The sequence below is a fragment of the Montipora foliosa genome, chromosome 1, assembly GCF_036669935.1.
Source record: "Montipora foliosa isolate CH-2021 chromosome 1, ASM3666993v2, whole genome shotgun sequence".
NCBI lineage: Eukaryota > Metazoa > Cnidaria > Anthozoa > Scleractinia > Acroporidae > Montipora > Montipora foliosa.
The window spans coordinates 62831398-62848844 of NC_090869.1; the positions used below are offsets into that span (position 1 = coordinate 62831398).

At 37.2% G+C, this 17447-nt stretch overlaps 1 protein-coding gene across 2 annotated transcripts in view; it reads left to right on the top strand.

The window, feature by feature from the left end:
- The window catches only part of LOC138004146 (very-long-chain 3-oxoacyl-CoA reductase-B-like), a 25410-nt gene extending 11327 nt beyond the window's left edge, over window positions 1-14083 (top strand). Inside the window, exons 4-11 of one of the 2 annotated variants that reach the window (XM_068850584.1) lie at window positions 828-938; window positions 1408-1463; window positions 4079-4123; window positions 4411-4445; window positions 5100-5181; window positions 6140-6205; window positions 6639-6788; window positions 7936-10068. In XM_068850584.1, coding sequence (XP_068706685.1) covers window positions 828-938; window positions 1408-1463; window positions 4079-4123; window positions 4411-4445; window positions 5100-5181; window positions 6140-6205; window positions 6639-6788; window positions 7936-8052 — 662 coding nt within the window. In that variant the 3' untranslated portion in view covers window positions 8053-10068. Of the gene's footprint in view, window positions 1-827; window positions 939-1407; window positions 1464-4078; window positions 4124-4410; window positions 4446-5099; window positions 5182-6139; window positions 6206-6638; window positions 6789-7935; window positions 10069-13949 lie in introns of those variants that run through there. The other variant, XM_068850582.1, reaches the window with a different exon arrangement.
- The last annotated feature ends 3364 nt before the right edge of the window (window positions 14084-17447 follow it).

Genomic DNA, 17447 nt, shown 5'->3' on the forward strand with positions numbered 1-17447 from the left:
CCCAAAGTTGAGATTATCTGGCATTCTACTGCTCGATTCCTTGTTCTGTCAGTAGGTTAATACTAATCAAACCGTGGACGCCAAAACAGCAGAAGAAAGTCATTGGTGAGACTGTCCTAACGTTGAAAGATTTGCGGCAATGCTCTGCATTTTTTCGTTTTTTAATTTGACCACAGAGGCCATAGAGTAGGCCATAGGGTAGGCCATGGCCTACACCATGGCCTACCCCATGTTTTGTCTACACCTGTTGATAACAAACTGAGCCTTACTGGGGTGGCAGACTGTAGTTTGTCAACCACAACGTTCTTTATTCCCCTGGGTCTCCCGACAAAATTTCAAACAACCTCCTATTTCGTTAGTACAATACAATACAATACAATACAATACAATACATTGTAATACAATACAATACAATACAATACAATAGATACTTAATTGACCGCTCCCCATAGGGGCTTTTCAGGGCCAATGAAACACAATCAACGAAACAACAGAACACAACAACTACAACTGTTAAGAATCCCAACTGGCCGGAGGCAAACCAGTTGGCTATTTACTGCAGCTGGGAAGTTGAACCAGGGACAACCAGGAACAAATTCAACGAGTGGTCAGAGCTGGTCTTGAACCCGGAATCCCCGGATCTCAAGGAAAGCGCCCTAACCACTGGGCCACACTGCCTCCTTTTAGTATGGATTATTATTATTATCATTATAATTATTATTGTTATAATAATAATAATAATAATAATAATAATTATTATTATTATTATTATTATTATTATTATGTTCTGAAAACATATCTTTATTTTGTACTTTAATTTTCACCAGCGGTTGCACATGGCACTGAGACTAAAATTATCAGCATGGATTTCACGGGAGGAGCAGAGATCTACAAAGGCTTGGATGAGAAACTTGCTGGGTTAGATATTGGTATTTTAGGTGAGTTTGTTTATCTCTGCAGTTTGCATGGGACTTTAATTTTTATATTGGGTCTTTCTGATGTTGGTGGAGGACGTCCATCTGCTGGAAATGATTCTGTGCATATTTTGACAAAATGTGTGTGACCTGTCTTGGAATGGCCAAATGTGTAAAAGAACCCTATTAATACTTGTAATGAGACTTCTCTAGGTTAACAAAATTAACCGTGAGTAAGAAGACAAAAGCACAGCAGCATAAAATTGAAGAGTCAATAAAACCTTTCAGCATTGATGGCAGCAATGTTAATTAACCCATTGACTCCTCGTGCGCTTTAGAGTACCCCAAGTTGACAAGTAAAACCATTTGGTGTTAGACAGTAAAAATGTTGAGTCTCGCTCGCAGGAGTGAATAGGTTATTAGAAATTTGGTTTCCATTATTCCAAAGAAAATATTAATTTTTTGTCACTCTTGCAATGATCTATGTTTGCAGTTAATAATGTTGGAGTCTCGCATTACCCAGAGTTTTTTACCCACATGAAGAGAGAGGTATTCTTAACATTATACAGTAGTACCTTGTACATAATAATAATATTGTTTTTTTTCTGAAGCATCTCAGCGGGCTGGAATCCTAAATCCTTGAATCTGATTGGCTAATAACAAGTTCTTAGTGGGTCCAGCTTTTTTCCATCCGGACCAGTTGCCCGGTCCAGAATTCGCAGGAAATCTTACTTTTAAAAGTAATTCTTTTGTTTACTATGGCGTGATGAAAGGTTGGATTTTACATCTTAGAATGCAAGTTTTCACTTCCTAACGGTTTCAAAGAGAAGCAAAAACATCAGCAGTGGAATAAAAGACCTCAGCTGGTCGTTCTTATTCACATGATTTTGCTGACAACTCTTTGCTGGTTTGCTGTTTTCGAGTTGTTGGTTTTCTTGAACTGTTGATGTGCCGTTGAACTTAAAACAACTTGCATGTACAGAGCTGCAGAGCAGTTTTTTGGTTGATTATTTTCATTGGAGTTCTGTTTTCTAATCTCGTTGTATATTACTTCATTTAAGAATATACGGATTCGTAACTATTAAAATAGGCAAACAAACGAATTGCAACCCTGTGGTTTTTCGTGAACTGTTGACATGCTTCTTAACTAAAACGACTAACTTCAGAGAAGTCCGTTGAGCTTATGTTTTCAGTTGAAATCCATTATTTTCTTCGGAGTTCAATTTATAATCTCATTCTATTGTCTCATTTAAGAAAATACGGATTTGTAGCTAAAATAGTCAAACAAACAAATCCCAACGCTGAGGAAGTTGGATGAACTAATTAAATGTTAACAAGTTTTCTTGTGTATTAAGTTTTCTAAGTTTTGCACTGATTTGTGAAGGAGTTAAGGTAGAACAAAGATAAAAATAAAAAAGATAAAAATGAAGAACAAAGATAAAAATGTCTATTAATTTAACTAAAACTAAAGAACTAGTCGTCAGAGGTAGATCTAAGGCACCCATTCCAACTCCTCTACCTGGCATTGAACAGGTAGATAACATTAAACTACTAGGAGTAACTTTTCATCACAGTCCCAATAACTGGGATTCTCATTTCGATACTTTATTAATTAAGCAAAGCAGATAAAAGAATGTATATACTAACAATTTGTAAAAAGTTTGGATACAGTCGGGAGAACCTTCATTATCTTTTGTGGAAAAAGAGTTAACTTAATAATGTCACTTTTTATGCTCTTCCTGTATGGGGCTGTGCCAGTTATTCTACATATTTATTTTAGTTAATATAGACAAATTACAAAATAGGGCAGGTAAATTTGGATATCTGAAATATACAACACCTATCAATAATCTTATTGAAAGTTCGGATAACACAATTTGGAATAATATCAAAAATAATTCCGGGCACCCTCTGGCACATTTACTACCTCCGCAATGAACAATCTTAAGGTCTAGAAGCCTTAATTTTATATTACCTAAAATCAAGACTGAGCATTTTAAAAATGTGTTTTTAAACAGATGCTTAATTGTATCATTAGAACTTTTATATAAATTATCTATAATTATATAATATAATTATTAGATGTCTTTTTAGATACTTAGTGTTTGCTGTACATCACAATTATAGATAATTTAATTTTTTTTAGATGTATAATTGTAATTAAGAACGTTTGCATTCTTAACCAAAATAAATTGCTTTTGCTTGTAATCCGTGAAATAAGATATGAAGGCAGAAACTGAGATGTTTGAGTATTTTTCACTAAATTTTTTTCCTTGTTTTTAAGAACTTTCATTTCCTTTCCAACAAGACAAAGTATTTTAAAACATAGAACATAATTCAGCTATTTGTACAAATTTTTCAAACTCATTGTTTAGTTTGTTTAGCTCATTTCTCTTGCTATGAAATATAACTGTTTGCTTTTTTATACTTATTGCACCAAGACATATTTGAAGTTCTGTTTTGTCGTTAATCTATCATTTTTCTCTGAGTTTTGCAAACAGAGCGCTTTTTTCAGTTATACATGTAAGTTAATTTCAACTGTTACAGTGCAATGTAGAGCGTGTAGAAAGACTTTTTGCAAACCAGTTTGCCGTGTTCATTTCCGCGAAAAAAAAGCAGGAAAAATAAATAAATTCACCGGCTTAGGTCAGTCCGTATAGGAAAAAACTGTGCCCTCTGCCTTGAGTACGTCCCTTGGCCTGCGGCCTCGGGCCGTACTCAAGACCTTGGGCACAGTTTTTCCCAATACAGACCTCCCAGCCAGTGAATAACATAATTTGTTTATATCAGTATCTAAAAATGGCACTCGATGGTTATAGGCTGGTTGAAATTAATGTTCCTTTAAAAAAAGTTCCTGTCTTTTTTATTCATTTATTAATTATTAAGTTTATATACTTTTTAATATAGGGGAGTGCCTTGCATGGGACCTCGCAGCCCGTTCGCACCCGCCTTTTTGGTTCTTTGTATTATTGTATTAAGTGCTACTGTTGTTTTTTTTTGGAAGGCAAACCCAATAAAGCTGTTTAAAAAAAATTCTTTATTAATGCAGCGAAATTTTGCAGAATTAGAAAATGCAAAATAAAACAGGTTAATGTGATGAAAACAAAAAAAGAAATTCTTGCAATGTATTTTGTTACCATGACTTTCTCTGCGTAATTTTGTAGGATGCATGGAAGATGATAAATGTTAATGTACTATCTGTTCTCATGGTAAGTAATTATTGTTTGATCATGAATGTTATTGTGGAGATAGATGGGCTACCGTTTGATTCCTGTTTGTTTTGTTTTGTTTTTTCTCTTTCACGTTTTATTGGGCTGAACTCTAGCTTTGCATCATGTTAGTATCCTACCCAATTTACTGTACTGTTACATCCATAACAGACAGTTTGTATCCTTTCTTCTTTACTTTAAAGCTAGTAATACTAGTTCAATGTTTATGTGAGTATAATGAACTGCTTACATTTTTTCTCACCATTTTCTTTGTCTTTCATTTGAAGATGACTCATATTATCCTTCCTGAGATGGCTGCAAGGTAAATTGTCATGCAGTATCGTTCTAACTCTTTCAAACCTGAACTGTCCCTATTGACAAGTTAAGTCATCTGGTGTTAGAGTAAAATCAAATCCACAAGTCACTCATGGCTTGGAATGGGTTAAATGGGATGTTGCTGTTGAGGGGAGGCAGCTCCACTTCCAAGGGCATATCCCTTTTCCACCCTAAACATGGCGAATGTAAGCCTGGTCGCCCAAAGCTGATGTTTCATCAGTACATTGCTCAGTGTAATCAGCCAGGCATACAATCTCCGGTCCACCGTGGCCAATGCCAGATTTGAGGAGATTTGAAGCATGGCATAAGACCGTAAGGTGTGGAGAGAGCTTGTGACGGCTGATGATGATGGAACTAGACATTGTTAACCCTTTCTTCGTTGAGCCGGACCCCTTTGACAAGTAAAATGTTATTCTGGTGTTAGAGAGAGAGTTAAATCCACTTAGGGGCCATGAAGGACGTTTGAAAGTGGGAGGGCTGGGGATTGGTATGGATCACGGAAGTGTGTGGGGAGGGGGAGAGGTTTAGGACAAAACAACACCATAGGAAAAAAGTAGGGGGCTGTTCTGTTCTTGTATTACGTACAGCACAAAGTAATTATTACCTTACTTTGTTTTTTTTTAAATTTATTTCTCATCAGGGGAAGAGGCCTAATAGTAAATGTTGCATCAGCTGCAGGATTTAATCCCACACCACTGCTTTCGACATACTCTGGAACCAAGGTTTGTTAATAGTATATGTAATCACATGGGTCTGCTTAAAATGAATAATTTATTATTATGTGAACAAAAAAAAGATTCTGTTGTAACTTTGTTCGCTCTGGATCGGATAAGCAACAGTTTACTATTAATCAATTACGATCAAGTAATTTATTACCAAACGTCTTGTGATTAAGGAAAAATGCCCTCTGTCTCAGCCAATCAGCATTCAGTAATTTTGCCCCTTATGTGATAATAATCAACAAAATGATAATTAATTGTTATTAAGGTCTCGTCATAGTTCGAGGTGTCAATTTTTTAGAACGTTCCTATTTTGCCAGTATTTAATAATTATGCTGTATGTGATAAGTATGGGTAATCAAGTGCTGTAGAGTGAAATTAGGGAATAATTTCAGGTGCGTTTTGCCTAAAATCAAATAATTTCCTGAGCCTTCACGCAAGGGAAATTATTTGATTTTGGACAAAACACAAGTGAAATTATTCCCTAATTTCACTAGACAAAGTATACCATTTGATTAGCTACATTGTATTCAATGATATCATGGGTGACAAATAATTAATTATGTTCATAAGACACAGGTTTTTCAAACCTGGATGCCACTTTGCCTCTGTAGGAAAAGTTGCCATGGCAACATTGTGATTTCACATGTACAATTATAAATTAATGCTGAAATTTCGCACCAAAATTAAGGAGTAATTTGTCACCCATGTTATTAGGAAATAATTGACTCAATGATCTCTTAATCAAGCTGGTTTTATAGCGGTAACCCTTACTAGTGACACCTGTGACCCTGCTTTGCATGGATGAGTTAAAAGTCAAACTAAAATTAAAATGTTATCATGTGTTTCATATCTTAATATTATATATAAGCAAGACAGAGAACAAAAATAATGATATCTTTTGGCTGGGTATACATACTCTCTAGTTAGTTAAATTAATTTAATCACTTGTTGTCCTCAGGTGTTTGTAGACTTCTTCAGTAGATGCATAAATGCTGAATATTCATCGAAAGGAGTCACTTGTCAGGTAGTACATTGTAGAATTCAAACTCACATACAAGTTATTCACACTGAGGTAAATTTGCTTAGAATTTCATTGTCACCATTGATAAATGCATCTTCAAATAATGGCTTCATAAAATCTTATGGCTTTGAGTGAGTTTTTTCTGCTGGCTGATGAATGAATAAGTGGAAAATGTTTTCCTCACACGCAACTGGGAGAATGGGGTCCAGTGTATGGAGAGTCTTTGTTGACGGCTCAGTTTGTTTTTTGCCATCAGCCTTTGCCTGGCGTGGTCAGCTTGACTTGGCCCCCAGTTGTGTGTGAGAACAAGTCATTTAATTTCTAAATCTGCAATCTTGGATCTTTTTTGCATTTTTTGACATCTTAAACAATATCAAATGAAAACATTTTGGATTCCTAGCTTGATTGGACCAAACCTGTTGTTTCTTGTTTTCAGTGTGTGTTACCTTACTATGTAGCAACTAAGATGAGCAGAATCAGAAAACCAAGTGTGTTTGCCCCAAGCCCCACCACTTATGTGCGGGAAGCCCTGGGTACTGTTGGTGTTGAATCCCGGACAACAGGTTGCTGGAGCCATGCCCTGCAGGTATGATGCAACTCTCTCTCTCTGTCTGTCTGTGGGGTGGCCTGGGATAAGAACGGTAGGGCTAGTTTGTTTTGAATTTTGAGTTGAATAATTTGAATGCTTTACTGCTCTCCTACCCCTCCCAAGAGGAGAAAGTAATTATCAAGGTGAGAGAAGAGTCTTCTCAATGATAAGAGAGAGGAATATGTACAAGATGTTTTTTTACCAGTCAGAAGCCAAAGCGTGACAAATACTGTAAGTGACTTTCCCCTTCTCTGATGGAGGGCTTGATACTTGCTTCAAGTCCGTCTCATGCTATAATCAATAATCCACATCTTTCTGTACAGATTTCGTTTGTATTGTATTTGATACACAGGAGATATTAAGCAAATGGAATTTTAACAATTAAAATTAAGTTAGTCCTATTCACCTCATCACCATGTTCTCTCCAATGAAATTGGCAATCATCCCTGCACAAGCAAATTACATGTAGTTGGGTTGGAACTGTGCTCTTTTTACCTTTGCCTGGTCTTTTGCTTGTTCAAGACCATGAATAACAGTCATTTCCAAGGGTGGAATATACAATAATTTTGCCAGAACAGGTTATTGCTTTGGCTATGGTCAGGTACATGTAACACTTGCATTGGTATCACACTATTAAAGCAAATCAGTTTTATCATGCAGACTTTATTGCAGTGTTCACTTGAATGTTGAGAACAGTGAATTCTTAGCAGGTCGGAAGCTGCCACCGTGCTGGCAGAGCCTACATGTATCTAGATCATTCTATCGATAGATCTTCCTAGAGAAGCAGGCACATTAAGAGAGGCATGCAGAACTCCAGTCTCTTAATATTTGTTGCACCCCAAATTTCTTTGTCAGTTTATCTCTAGTAGATGATTGTTTTCACAGTGTGTGTATCATTTCCTTGTTAACTCAGTAGTTGCATGATCCCATTCCAATGAGGCAGAATGGTGTTTGTTTCTCTTTTTCCAATTTGGTGAATTAAAAAAAGCCATTATTTTGTCTCATTTACTTGCCAAAACCAGTTGGAGACCATGTGGTCTGCGCTGGATAGAAACTGTTGTGTCATAGCATGCTCAAAAAAGACTTCTGCGTGATTTCTGCAGCGTCTGGAAGCTAATTCGTACTGCTGTATTCTTCCTTGCAGAATTGGTTTATCTCACGTGTCCCTGATCGGCTTAGAGAAACCATGTTATGGAATATGAATACAGCAGTGCGGAGAGCTGTCCTAAAGCAACTCGCAAAGAAAAACCACAAGGACTGATAAGTAGCTAGTAGTGGGAGCAATCACCTCCATACAACTGCTGAGAGTGTGAGGTTTTTTTAAAAGGAGAGAATCCAATATTGTTAATCAGTGAAGCACATGTGATTTAATTTGTGATGCAAAGTTATTAAGAATGAAGTACCTTTCAATAATAGTACTTATTATACATGTACTAATAAATCATTATTGTTATAAAACCAAAAGTCCATTATTTCTGACTTAAGGACGGTGCCTACTATTGTTATTGCGCATACCTTCTGAGCATCTCGACACACTCGGATTTCCTATCGGTGATGCTTACTAAAACAGGGATATTTTTGCGCGGTTTAAAACATTCACAGAAAGTAGATCTCAGAAAGTACTCTTGGTATCCAAAAAGAAAATTGGGGGTAACCATGCATTTTTCAGAGATAATTGAGCTTCAATTTGAGAAAGAACGCCATCCATACATTGCTTTGTATTTTAAAGCTTTTTACAAATATTATTCATGAATTATCTTTGAAAAATGCCTGGTTACCCCCAATTTTCTTTTTGGATTTCAATAACACTTGTTAAGATCTAGCGTTTCTGCATAATCACACACCGGGGCAAAAATATCTTTAATTGGTAGGCACGGTCCTTAAGTTGCAACAGACACATTGAATCAAACAGGCCATGCCAATTTAAATAAATGTAAGCCTGATACATACAGTGTGTGCGCAGCACAGCTAAATTGGCTGCACTTGTGAATGTGTGAATTCAAATGCATGCATGCTTTTTACATTGTACTTCTGGTTATGGACCACACATTTAATATTTTGGGGAGACTAGTCACTTAGCAAAACAATAATTCATTATCCTTCAATCGCGTGAAACTTTTTACATGAATGTTTTCATGTAACGTTTGCTAATTTTATTTTTCTCACATCCTGTACAACAAGAAAGGTAGAAGGAAAAAAAGTCAAATTAAATTGTAAGAACCAGCAAAACATTGTTTGTGTCCTTAAGAAAATTATTTCAAATAGTGATACTAGATTCTTGAAAAATGTGCAGGAGGTGCAACCCCTCCCTGGAAAAAAAAAAGATAAGTGTGCTGCTCCTTACCCCGAGAATGTGGTAGGATTTTTAAAGGTTCTGTTACAAAGGAGATTTTATGTCGCAGGAAGTTTACAATATTAAGAAACAACTTGTACAATTTAGTCCGCTCCTAACCCATTGACTCCTCAAGTACCCTAGGGTATCCCTAGTTGATGTGTAAAATCGTGTGGCATTACGTCTCACTCCCAGGGGTCAATGGGTTGATACGTATGCTTTTTCAGTGCTATTTTTTTGTCATTTTTCACTGCAATATTGCAATGCTTAAATTAGAACTGGCTTACACCTTGCACCTTGATGTAACTTTTCCATGTAACAATTTTATAAGTACCATTGTACAGATTTTGTGACAAAAGAAATGGCCCTTACCGGTAAATGAAAGCACAAGCATAGTATACAAAAGAAATCATGAAATGATAATTAAATATTATTTTTCTCGATCATCAAATTTTGTAGCCTGTGTACAACCACCCACTCTCCGATTTTTTTTTTTTTTTTTTGCGGAGAGTGGGCGGCTGTACAAATTTACATGATTTACATTCAAAAACTGCTTTAATTAATGGAGGCCTGGGATTTCGAATAAACTGCAGTCACTGAAAACAGTGCTGAAAACGTTTTGAAATTTAATACAATTGCTTGATTTTATATGAGGAGATACAAAGCAACTTTTCATCTGTTTCGCAAGAAAAGATTCTTAGTATGGTGGAACCACAAGCGTGGCTCCTATTGGAATCCCAATACACCTCACAACCAAAGATTTTGACAAATTGTTTACTTGTTTATTACTTTTCTATCAAATTATAAATCAATTTCTGGACTTAGTTATTTAAATGATGTGGGATTATAACAGACAGAAATGGGTTGATTATGGATGGTGGTTCAGTCATTGTCAGTGTTTATAAATTATCTCTTATATATCACATTAAAAAAAAGTACACTGCATTCCTTTTTGGATTGTGGCTGTTCATCCTTTTGTGAGGTTTGCCCTATTGGCCTTGCCGTCAGTACTGTAGCATATGCAGAGATGCCAACCTTTGGAGATCTAAAATCTGGAGATTTTTGTCATCCTATCTCAACTCCCCGCTCCAACGGTCAACGATTTTCGAAAAATTTAAGGTAGCTCTGAATCAGTTCCCAGATTGCTAATTACTATTCTACAGTTAAAAATGGGAGTCACTGAGTTCATTTTTGAGATATAAGCAAGTTAAGACGAAATATAGGGTATTTTTGGAGAGCTTTCATGTTGCCATGGTAACAATTGGCAATAATTGGTGTTTCATGTGGTACCATAACATTGCTGTTATCTGATACAGTATATATATAGTAGCTATAACTCTTCTGATAAGAAGACCAGCTACCTTAAAAGGTTCAGAGTCGTGTATGGACAAAATAAGATCGAAACTGCACACGCGGGAAAATGCATGAACTACGTTCCATCAGAATAAGGAAATTTTTTAACTAAAAAAAACCCAATTTCTGAAGTAGAGTTAAACGTTTCAAGGTCATGAGATTCTGATAATAGTAATTATTATAATTTTTAGTTAGTGCGATGTGCTGAGAAGGAAATGAAAGCAGATGAAAATCAGATGTCGGTTTTTTTATACATATTAGAGAAGACAGATTTTTAAAAAATGTTCAACCCCTTTATTGTTCTTGTAGTTAAGGTTTAACTAGGTAGTGTCCGAGCTAAGGAAGGATTATGTTTTTACAAACGTTTGCCGTGTAGCACTTTATACTTCAACAGACTACTGATTAGCGTGTAATGAGAAATGCTAGTTTCGTACCCCATATGAACCATGTGAGCGTTAGCCCTGCTTACTGATGGAAATGGGGCCACACAAGGACAGAGAAAAACTCTGACCAGGGTGGGAATTGAACCCACGACCTTCAGGTTAGATCTCTGCTGCTCTACCGACTGAGCTACAAGGTCAGACGGGAGCAGGCCGTGGGAACTGAAGATGTTAAAGTCACGGCAATGAACATGTACAAGTACAAGGAAGGATTACGTTTTTACAAACGTTGGCCGTGTAGCACTGGTCAGAGTTTTTCTCTGTCCTTGCGTGGGCCCATTTCCATCAGTAGGGCTAACGCTCACATGGTTCATATGGGATAGGAATCTAGCGCTTCTCATTACACTCTAATCAGTTAAGTGTCTGAGCTAGCTGAGCAGCTAGAATAAACTTGTAGGTCGTATTTTATCGCTTCTTAAACCACTGGACTTCGTCTCATGGATTGAAAAAATGCACTCCTGCACTCCTGTAAGGATTTGTAAGAAAGTTCCTGGAAGAATAGACGTTGAAAAAAAATTATTTACTCAGTTAAAAAATTAAATTATCCCTTCCATTCTCAAAAAAGTGTCTGGTTCATTTCTCCTCAATTTTAATAAGATAAACATAAAACTGAAACACAACCTAACTGTCAGGGTTTAATGTTTGTCTTGTTTTGTATCAATTAGTTAGTTAATGAATGAATGAATAAATGAATTTTTATTTGTTGTTAACTACACTTTAAATAAATGAAGCTAAAACAATACATAAACAACCATAAAACCATAACCATAAACTAACACATAACCTAAACCCTCAAGGTTTTATATTTTGTCTTATTTTGTAACACTTTCTATGTGCAACACCATAAATGTGCTTCAGTGCCTCTAATCCTCTTTTCCACTGTAATCTATCCTACAGAAGTTGATTCATTTACACTTGCTGCCGGTATGGTTGCGCAAAATAATGGAGTGGAATTTCTTCACTGAACGACGCAGGGTTGCTCTCTATAATCGCAGAAACAGGGAACAAAAAGAGATCGCGAAAAAGCGTTGATTCCACAATTTTACAGTCCTTTAGTACTGTACTGTTTTAGTCACGGGAGAACTGAAACTTCACAGGCTGCAGTAAACGTTAATTGAAAATATTAATTTGCTTCTTTAAAGGTTAACGCTTTTTTTTTTTTAATCATAAACATAAAATTTATAAAATGTATTTTACCACGTATACACATATTTTAATTTACAGACCTATTTAAATCGTGGCCGCATGAAAATGCCCGGTTGCAGAAATTGCAATTTTGCTCTTTTAATCCTTTTCTGTCTGTTCATTTAATGTCGTCGCCTCCAAGGCAATGGAAATAAAATGAATTAATTAATAAAATTTAACTAATTTTACTAAAACGGAATGTGGTGAGGATCTTAAACTTAAAAACGTTTGATGAATAAATTTAGGTTTTGGAAGAATTCATGCTTGATAAATCGTGATATAAATTTCATCATATAACTTTCTCAGCCTGCAATCCACATAATACTTTAGAGCACTGAAATTGAGAGAATAATAAGTATTAAATTTCTGTAAGCAGCCCTAAAACCACAGATTAAGCTTTCAGCTCTTAACTATGCCAAAAAATGTATTCACTTACCATAATGAACTTAAAGCAGTGAGGTTAAATCCTTATAGAAAAGAAAATAACACTGAAATTTTTTTTTTTAATTCCTGTAAAGAGATAGTTAATATTATACCATGTAGCACTAGTGTTTTTGCATTATTTATCTCTTGCTTGCATGTGCACTTCAAATACCGGTAGTTAATAGGAAAATATCTATTTAAAAAGAACATGAATAAACAAATGAATGGCTAATGAGAGTAAATTGTGGTCTGTTAACTAGATAATCAATCTGAGGATCTTGACTGATCATGACAGTGGGAGCAAACAACTGGTATCCCCACTTTGAGTGATTATTTTCTCAGACCTATGGTGCGAATTCAATGACCAACTGGATGGGAATGGCGCTTACCATTTTACTACTAGGCATTCCATCCCGCATAATTTACTCGATCTTGTGAAAAAGGGCCTGGAAACGGAACAATTTTCGCAAAATGATAAAGGAATTCCCTGAATTCCATTTATGCCATTCTCACTCCTCTTGCTAACATGAATGCACCAATCAGAGACGCTTTCCATTGTTCTTCACGAAAACCAATAAGAAGACACTTTGTTTCAGGGTTCCCCAGAGCTCTTCTCTCCGTCAGTCATGCGCAAAAGAGAAGAGCTCTGGGGTATTGATTGGGTTGCCTGATTATGGCTGATTCATCTTTTATAGCGCATGCGCGGAGTTAAAGCCAACATTGAACAAAAATGGCGTCGTTAAAAGTAAGCGCGAATATGGTGTCTAATACGCTCAAAGCCCATACAAATGCTCACAGCGTTCGCGGTAGACTCACACTAAAAGATGTCGATATTTTTCGAGACGGGTCGGTCCGCTAACTATCGAGAGGTCACTTTACGAGTGACCTTTTTTATCAGTAGAGAACATAACGAGAATCGTTGCCATCACTCTTACCTAAATAATGAATAACAATCTAGCCGACATCTCCACTGGATTTCTTTTTCTTTGTTTTTCAATTAGCGATGATCCAGGGTATCAGAAAAGCCGTAGCTCACGCCTGAGCACTACAGAGAAACTAAATCTTTTGGTTTACAAGCATCAATATTTTATCCTGTTACTCTCTTGGTGTCCTATCACTTCAAGAAAACGTAAACGTCTTGTTTATTGGTTAGTTAGCTTGAAGTAAGACACGGTAGTCATCTATAGTTAGATCAAAACCAGATGCCGTCAAATGACAACTCCTTGCTCCGAAAACTGTGAGTACTTCGTGTAAACTATTATGCGTGACATAGTACTAGATCATGGTGAAGAAAATTACCTTCGCATTTTTTCCGTGTTTCTACCCTAGCCAGGTAACTTTTTGAACTTGGGTATCCTGTGGTTTTCCTGGAATATTGATTGAACCTTGTGAGTAATTTTTTTTACGCTCTTATCCTTCCCACAGAATTGGTTTCTGAATCGAGTGCTTCCTGTGCCACTGAAGGAAATGATAATGTGGAATTTCCAAATGAAGAGACGTGGAATTTATCTCTCACAACGCAGAGACAAGGAACAAAAAAATAAAAATATGTAATCGCCTTACGTAGTTTTTCTTTGCTTTATGACGCTATGACGAAGCCCTCCTTTACTTTCGTCAGTTTTTGATCGCTCCAGATTAACCTCTTACTAACCGAGCGCGAGGGACGTCGTGGGGAATGTTGGCCCGAAGTTGTGGCGTTACGGACTAAGCGCAGAGGTTCGTACAAAAACAACCGAGGCCCAATATTTCCCAGTACGGTCCCGAGCAAGTTACCCTGGCTGCCAGAGGTTTTTCTCTCTCAGAGCGACGGAATAGGCGAGGAAAAACCTCTGGTACAGGCCGTTGAGTTCTTTGAGAAGGCCGATCCAATGGGATGCCGTTTCATATTCCCAGAGTCAGATTTTGACCCTAACAATTCGATTGGTTCCAGGAACTTGTTAGCCTTAACGAGTACTCTGATTGTTTTAGCAACAGAAAGTAGTTGAAACAGGTTTTCAATTGCTGTCAACCAGATTTCTCGTGCCCACTGTGGCCACAATCGAAACGCTGGAAAGTTCCGGAAATCCAGGCTTTGAAGGCAGAAAAAGTTCAGTGGGTTCTACATTTTTTTGTTTTTTGTATATGTCCGCCAAAATTCAACGTCGTATTTTCATATTCGACACCAAAGTTTTATATGGAACATTGAATTTTTGAATTTAACATTGGTGGGATAACTTGAGAGATACACGTGTGTTGCGACGCCAACGCTGACAACGCCACAAACATAAATATCAGTGCAATTCTTAGGAGCCAATTCGAAAAATTTACGGTAACCCTGAATTGTCTCCCAAGAATTTTTTCAAACTCAGATTACTATTACTATTCTACAATAAAAAATGGGGGTCACCGGGTTCATTTCTGAGATACAAGCCAGTAAAGACGAAACATACGGTGTGTTTAGAGGGCTTTCATGTTGCCAACTTCACTCGTGAACCGCCATGTTTACAACAGAGCATTTTAGGCGTCCCAGTCTGCGTGAAACCATCTCTCGCCTCCGTCTGAGACAAGACCAGACACGCACGTTTCTTACGTTACGTTTATGCCTATAAAATCAACTGAAATGTCAATTGCTAGAAAAGAAAAAAAAAAAAAAACATGTTAACATTTTTAGGTAGGCTAGGCTATCGAAGAGCCAGAACATTTTCGCATGCGCTGACGGAATGTTTGAACAAGAGAGAAAAACGCAGTAAACGAGTCATCCCGGGATTTCGGCCCGTGCGATCGCTTTTGGACGCAGTTGGCCCTTCACTGCTTTCTGCTACCGACCTTGCCTTCCGGTACGGCATTAAGGGAGGGATATGTCGGCCCCTAAACCATATGTGACAAATCCCACGCCTACTCACCGCTCCAAACCGCCCTTGTCAATAGAGCGTAAGAATTAGATGGCTTATATACTCAAGAGAAAAGTCATTTCATCTGTCATATGGTAAGCACTGCAGTCACAAATTACAAAGTGTGCGCATGCGCCCTGCTAAAGGTAACATACATACAGTCATAAGCTTTTTCCGAATAACTACAGGAGCTAATATCTTCGAGACATCACATTTACAGCTAAAATACATATCATATACAGATACCTACTAAATACATAATATTTAAAGATATATTCATTAAAAAGAAAAGCCGCTGTACAAAATGCGGCTCTGGATTCTCTTTTAAAACCAGTAAACTCATAGGTACGGATAAAATCAGTTAGCGCATTCCGCAGCTTATCTGATACGTAAGAAAAAGAAAACTAAGACTATAACTGGTTGTTCCAGGTTTATTGAGGAACAGAATGTAATTTCCGCAAAGATCGTGCATAAGAAGGAGACGGAACAGAAAACGTATTTTTCATATAAGCAGAAAAACCCGTTTTTCAAAAAAAAAAAAACGAAACAACAAAAAAAACATACTTGTATCAAGTAATACGAGGAAACTTTGAATGCGCTTGTTGCGTAGACATGTAGATCTTGACCTTGGTAGTAAGAGGACAGGTAATCTGCAAATATAAATATCGTTATTCTCTTATTTACATTATTATACCGTTTCTTTGACACGAGAATTACAGCGAAATGAAAGCACAACTTTGTCCCGAATTTTCTATGATAAAAACTTGTTGAAAAATCCAAAATCTAAGTTAACAGCACACACCAGGCCTACTCCTGAGTATGTGGCTAGACATCATTTCCTCTGGCCGCGCTTCAGCCATTCGATGAGGGCCAGTCTCGTGCTTCTTAAGTTGCCTCGCTCATGCCCAAAAATAATTCTGGGTAATTCTGCCATTCCATGACAAGGGAAGACTCCCGATTCTCATTTCATAGATTTTTTCATAAGTGTCGGGCCACCCAGTCCTACCAGCAAAATAACGCATCGATTGAAGGTTTTAGCTTTCAAAACTTGCCCAGATTGTGTCAGTAGGTCCTGGAATTCGTCCACAGAAAGGCTAGAGAGACAACTTCACTCGTGAACCGCCATGTTTACAACAGAGCATTTTAGGCGTTCCAGTCTGCATGAAACCATCTCTCGCCTCTGTCTGAGACAAGACCAGACACCCACGTTTCTTACGTTACGTTTATGCCTATAAAATCAACTGAAATGTCAATTGCTAGTAAAGAAGAAAAAATTAAAAAAAACATGTTAATATTTTTTGGTAGGCTAGGGTATCGAAGAGCCAGAACATTTTCGCATGCGCTGACCGAATGTTTGAACAAGAGAGAAAAACGCAGTACCTCCAGACACCGGCGCTGGAGCGTCGTACCAAACGAGTCATCCCGAGATTTCGGCCCGTGCGATCGCTTTTGGACGCAGTTGGCCCATCACTGCTTTCTGCTACCGACCTTGCCTCCCGGTACGGCATTGAGGGAGAGATATGTCGGCCCCTAAACCATATGTGACAAATCCCACGCCTACTCACAGCTCCAAACCGCCCTTGTCAATATAGCGTAAGAATTAGATGGCTTATATATTCAAGAGAAAAGTCATTTTATCTGTCATATGGTAAGCACTGCAGTCACAAATTACAAAGTGTGCGCATGCGCCCTACTAAAGGTAACATGCATACAGTCATAAGCTTTTTCCGAATAACTACAGGAGCTAATATCTTCGAGACATCACATTTACAGCTAAAATACATATCATATACAGATACCTACTAAATACATAATATTTAAAGATATATTCATTAAAAAGAAAAGCCGCCGTACAAAATTCGGCTCTGGATTCTCTTTTAAAACCAGTAAACTCATAGGTACGGATAAAATCGGTAGCGCATTCCGCAACTTAGCTGATACGTAAGAAAAAAGAGAACTATATAAGACCATAACTGGTTGTTCCAGGTTTATTGAGGAACAGAATGTAATTTCCGCAAAGATCGTGCATAAGAAGGGGACGGGAGAGAAACGT